At 32.7% G+C, this 5,743-nt stretch overlaps 2 protein-coding genes across 2 annotated transcripts in view; one reads left to right on the plus strand and one right to left on the minus strand.

Annotated features, from left to right (window-relative positions):
• Positions 1-5,743, plus strand: part of Cypl (peptidyl-prolyl cis-trans isomerase-like 1 Cypl) — a 95,162-nt gene that overhangs the window by 89,295 nt on the left and 124 nt on the right. The window contains exons 2-4 of the mRNA XM_076416449.1: positions 5,135-5,235; positions 5,288-5,436; positions 5,490-5,687. Of these exons, the coding sequence (XP_076272564.1) occupies positions 5,156-5,235; positions 5,288-5,436; positions 5,490-5,687 (427 nt within the window). The 5' untranslated portion in view covers positions 5,135-5,155. The remainder of the gene's footprint in view (positions 1-5,134; positions 5,236-5,287; positions 5,437-5,489; positions 5,688-5,743) is intronic.
• Positions 953-5,026, minus strand: alpha-Man-Ib (alpha-Mannosidase class I b). Its single transcript, XM_076416403.1, has 10 exons — positions 4,779-5,026; positions 4,406-4,715; positions 4,167-4,352; positions 3,965-4,113; positions 3,724-3,912; positions 3,475-3,662; positions 3,254-3,420; positions 3,074-3,198; positions 1,984-2,124; positions 953-1,929 (listed from the first exon to the last, which is right to left on the minus strand). Exons 1-10 carry the CDS (start codon positions 4,860-4,862, stop codon positions 1,705-1,707), a joined length of 1,764 nt encoding a protein of 587 aa, XP_076272518.1. The 5' UTR covers positions 4,863-5,026; the 3' UTR covers positions 953-1,704.

The raw sequence follows: 5,743 nt of genomic DNA on the forward strand, positions 1-5,743 counted from the left end.
ACACTAAATTGAATGATAAGACTGATAATGTGTGGTGCAGACAATGTCAGCAAAACAAAGTTAACAAAAACTAATATTAAAAAGAAAATACTATAACCAAACAAAATAGCAGAGAATGAAGATAGAATAAAGATATACTAGAGAAAGAGATGAAATGCATATAATATGAACAGACTAAATAAACTGAATATATATCTTAATAACAATACATTGCAGGAAGAAAGGTTATCTTCCATTTTCAACCCGTCATCACCTAGCATACACATCTCTAGAAGCTGTCTCCATCAGTAAAAGGTATAATAATCCCATGTAATACATATAGTGCTATAAATCTTCAGTTGGGTCTGAAGGGCTTTAAGAGAGAACCTCCAATACCAAAATGTCGACAGAATCATTGAAAATTATATGACATACTTAACAACATTTAATAGTCGAAAAGATTTTAATTGTTTATCAACTTTGTTATCTTCTAGGCTCTGGTTGGCATTGACTACAATCCTTGTTTTTTACGATACATGTATTTATGCTCTCTGCTATCTTTTTTTATTTATTGATCACTTGGAAACTTTTCTGAGGTTACATATATGAAAATGCTTTTTTCTATATATAATTTATAAGTTTTAGAATTATAAACAAAGTGTAAAACCTCATCAGGCTGATTGCTCAATAATTATTATAATATATATAATAAAAAGATACTCTTCTTGTCTACGTATGGTACTATTAAAGTATCCAGCTGTACACCTCAAGCCAAGATGAACAAAGAACTGTTCAATACCATTTCGAGATCATACAAGATTTATGTGTAATGCATTATATCAAAATTTGTCCATTCTGATGCTTTAATCAATGGGTAAGCGAAACTATCTCACCCCATGGTTGAAATGAAATCGCCACCCATATCAGATGGAGTCATTAAGGTAATTTGTGTGATTGAAATATACTGTAAAAACCTGTTCCTAAAAATTTATTAACTACCACAATATAAACAACTTTATATATTTAATAAGATTATTAAAAAACTCACCAATAAGGTAAAAATTATCTAAAAACAATTTTCAAAAAAACTGTTAAGCACTTATCAAAAAAATAAAATATATCCCAAATCTCCAAAATAATCTTAACGATTTCCAATGAAAACTTAAGTACCCCCCTTCTGAATCCTACCTGACATCGAGTATATCCGCACCGTCAATGGGAATGATCGTCAACAAATCAATAAAAAAAATCAATCTTAACAAACAAGGTCTACTAAATAGTCTCTCAATATGAGAGACAAATACTAAAACCACTATTGATTTAATGGTAAAGTTTGTGTTCCACATTTAATTTGTTGAATATCAGTAGGAAAGCTAACATTAGCTTTATATAAAGCAAATAATACATACAGAAGTGATGTATGAACAATGGGCATACATCATTCGATGTATGCCGGTTGTTATAAACTCGAAAAATACAACCAGATAGTCTATTTGTGTCATTACTGGGGAAATCTAAGTCTTATACTTTTACTTGACTAGACTAACACTAATGGTTTGTTTTTCTTTTCATAAAATAAAGAGATATAAAATAAATTAATACAAAATTCTAGTTCAGACTCAAATAGAGATACAAAAATGAGGTGGAATTATGTGAAAATCCGGACAATTTTCGCATAATCCCACTGTAACGTGGTCACATAACTCTGAAAACATTAGTACCTAATTAAACATTCACTCTGCCGATGGGTAATGGATGCGCCTCTGTATTTATAACATATTTGTCCAGATCCAAGAATTTTGGATCGTCGCTGAACAACAGATACAGATACTTTAGCGTCTCGCTGAGGAAGAAAGATTCCATCATGTCCTTGGGTCGAACGCTGGCGGTGTTCTTCACGTTGCCTATGGACGTGTATCCGTTGGTCACTTTAGTGTAGTTTTCGAAGCCCTAATGATACCACCCGTTATTATATGTTTAAATCATCAACTCCGTTAACAATACCTGGAAAATTTGCCATCCCCAGTCCTGATAAGTTGTGTTCCCGGTAAATTGGTACATGTACCATAAGCTCTCTATGAATTCGGGACGTAACAAATTATGAGCATCGTTCGCCTTAACATACATATCATTCGAATTTTCACCCTAAAAATGGAGAATATATGAAGCCACTGTTATATATCCCATTTTGGTTTTCTTCTAAAGAACCCTCCACACACTCACTTCCATGCTTTCCTTTTTTGGATTGAAAATGCTCCTTATGAAGGGATATTTCTTAAAATATCGATACACACTTAACAGATTGAATACACACAATGCTAAAAACTTTATTTTTCTAGTCGCGATTTTAATTTATTTTCTATTCATTCAAATAAATTAAATATATAATGATTTTTGATGAAAAATTGTTTAGAAGAATAATTATGTAACATACCATATTAAATTCAGTTTTTTATTATTCTTCATGTGAAGTTGAAGTTATGATCAAAACCTAGAACTCCACAAAAGGAGCAAAAAACTGTAGCAAGCCATGGAAAAGCTGAAAATTCCAAGGAAACTGATCAATCTAACAAAAATGACAAACAAATAGCACAAAATAGCAGTTTATGGAAGATTCTCCAGCAATAGAATACATGTACAAGGAGAAGATGATAAAAGAAGACATGGTCAAGTGTTTTACGAATAATTGATAGAATTTGTTATGGGTATAATAATATATGACCTAAATCTCTGTGATAAATAAAATATCGTTGAAAAACAGCAACAATGTAGTTATTAAAATATAAGCCAAGTTAGAATGACTTTTTAAGGTCATATGTGACGATAATCAGAAGTCTGAAGAGCAGACTAAGTAAGATTGGGCATCACAATTCCTCAGGAACAAGCCATAAGATCAAGTTCATTATGTGGACTTGTGGTTTGTCGTCTAATTCTTTACGCATTTAAGCTGGCTAAATAACGCTGGGTTATAGTAGAGCAGCATCACCACAGGTATGTAATGACAATTAATGATGAAGAAACAATACCGCGAGTATGTAAACAATAAATCAAATACTGATACAATTGTGGCACTATCAATAATTTAATAGCCTACCTGAATATTGAAGTAAGTGATTTCAGGAGCTAAAAAGGTAGGCTGCTGTGCGTAAGTCTGATAACAAGTGGTCATAAGCTCCTCAGCTAACTTCATATGTGAATTGGGTAAACCATTATGAACTCCTAAAATTTTAAATAAATTTTATAAGTCTTCCTCCAAAGTTACCATAAAACATACCCAGTGCCAATGTGCCTGGTAAATAGCAAGTTAAGTGATCCATCTTTGGCTTGAAATCCTTTGTTCCTCCCAACAGTTCCCCTATAAACAGGAACCCATTTGGCACTGTACGTTTCATCAAGTGCTTCTCAACACCACCCATTGCTTCTACATAATCCTTCTTCAAACTAATCGAGAGATTAAAATTAAAATACTCAGAATAAAGTTTGAAAATAACTTACTAATCCAGGGATTTTTCAGTTTGTATCCATTGTTTTATTAGATACTCATAGTAACTATCACCTCTTGCTCCCAGTGTTATAGTGGCATAAGCTCTGAACTGACCAGTATTTGCATTAATAAATATAGGAACTAAACCATCAGTTTTTTCAAGTTTGTGCACTATTTGAGATACTTTGGATGCAACATTCTGCAAAGAAAAACAGTTTCAATATAAGTGCCCCCCTTCCTACCACAAATAAAAGACTCACCTCATAATTAGGATTATCTGTTAACCAACTCAAATATCTAAATTCCATTTGAATAGTGGTTACTTCAGATGTACTGCTATCAGGTGACCATTTTGGGGCATGAGCCTTTCTGGTGAACAAATTAACATCTGAATATGGTATTCCAGAGTCACTATCAAAGCAAGGTAGCAATCTATCAGCCAAATCAGTCTAAAATAAATTTAAAAACGTATACTTGATAATAAAATTTGTAAATACTTACCGCTTTCTTAAGATACATTTCATCTTTTGTAAAATGATAGATGCTAAGAAGGCCCCCCAACACTCTAATTGTCACTTCAAATAAATTCACATCTTTATTTATATCAAAGTTCAGATGTTTCTCTACCCAGTTTCTAGCTTCAATGTATTCTATTGCGAAAATAAATATTATTTTTAGACACCCACACAATGTTAATATTTACCTTTTTTTAGTCCCATTATATACATAGTATCTAAAGAATCCACAATGCTTAGCCCCAGGCCAAACCAGTCATGGTAACCTTCAGAAATTGGTTTTAGATGGTCATGACCCCATGCAAATTGCTTATATCCTTTCCAGGCATGTTGAAAAGCTTTTTTAACTAATTTTTGTCTCGCTGTATTAGTTTCTAACAAAAAAGAACATTGTACCAAACAAAATTACTTATTGTACTATTGCTACCTGGAAAAGATATTATATTTTTTGGTGGTTCTATTACTTGGTCACTGTCCACTTTATTATTAACCTGAGCTCCTTCAGGATCTTCCAATACATGATTGACATTGTTAACATCAATGCCTGGGTCCTGGACATCTCTGGGATCATTTCTGATATCTCCTAAAGTAGCTTTATCAATATTCTTTTCAGAATTTTCAATTGGAACAATTGCTACTTTAGGTTCTATAGAAACCAAGTAGAAAATTGTTATTAAAAATACTAAGCACGCCATATAGCATGTACTTTTCTGGCATTTTGAAAGCTGATTCCATTGCTAAAAAAATATAACAAATCATAGAGAAATAATACTTAAATTCTAAATAAATGTTTTACACACCCTTTTAAAGTTAAATGGCCTTTTCCGATCGAAAAGATAATCCTGGGATACATTAACAGATACGTGATCTCCTCGTCCGGACATATCAGCAATCACTACACTTGGATTACCTTTATCATTATGATAGATAATAAATTTAGAAAATCATCAAGGATTACTTCCTCGACTTTACAGATTAAAGTCATAACAAATGAATCGAACACGTTTGACAGCTATAAAAAATGTCTGTCAATTTCTTCTTTCTATATCTACAAAAATATAACATTTCAGATTTAGACTACCCACAAGTGTACAAATGCCTATAAGTTAACCTCATTTTATGTTTTGTTTATAGTGCGGGATTTTGATAGTGTCTTTTAAAGTATATAATAAATAAAATGATCGCTACACAGGCTATGAACCAATCGGGGATACCCGATAAAATGTGGCAACCCCCGTTTGTACAATTCGAAACGACGTAAGTTTAAATAATATCGTCCAAACGGTTTTTCTATTTTGAAGTTTTGTAGTATGGGTGAATTTGTGGTGGAACTCTACTGGAAGCACGCGCCGCAAACTTGCAGGAATTTTGCCGAACTGACAAGACGAGGATACTATAACAACACTATTTTTCATAGAATTATTAGAGATTTTATGATACAAGGTGGAGATCCAACAGGTGGCTGTTTTATAAATAAAACATTATAAGGATTACATAAATAATTGATTTAGGTACTGGGAAAGGAGGAATGTCAATTTATGGACAGACATTCAGAGATGAGATCCACCCTGAATTGAAACACAGTGGAGCTGGTGTTTTATCTATGGCAAATTCTGGTCCCGACACCAATGGCAGTCAGTTCTTTATAACTTTAGCACCTACACAGTGGCTTGATAGTAAACATGCAATATTTGGACGAATTCACTCAGGTAAGTACATTGAAACCTTGTTAAAATGATGAAACTCCTAAAATTAATCCATACAG

The sequence above is a fragment of the Rhynchophorus ferrugineus genome, unplaced genomic scaffold, assembly GCF_030347505.1.
Source record: "Rhynchophorus ferrugineus isolate W39M unplaced genomic scaffold, kcgeb_rfMv2 rfM10, whole genome shotgun sequence".
NCBI classification, from domain to species: Eukaryota; Metazoa; Arthropoda; class Insecta; order Coleoptera; family Curculionidae; genus Rhynchophorus; species Rhynchophorus ferrugineus.

What these genes read in the sequence shown, in the direction of transcription:
- alpha-Man-Ib (XM_076416403.1), bottom strand. Translation starts at nt 4,862, where the DNA reads ATGTCCGGACGAGGAGATCACGTATCTGTTAATGTATCCCAGGATTAT. An exon ending in GGCCATTTAACTTTAAAAGG is followed by an intron (nt 4,716 to 4,778) that starts GTGTGTAAAACA and finishes ATATTTTTTTAG; the next exon opens with CAATGGAATCAGCTTTCAAA. An exon ending in ACTGAAAAATCCCTGGATTA is followed by an intron (nt 3,421 to 3,474) that starts GTAAGTTATTTT and finishes TCTCTCGATTAG; the next exon opens with TTTGAAGAAGGATTATGTAG.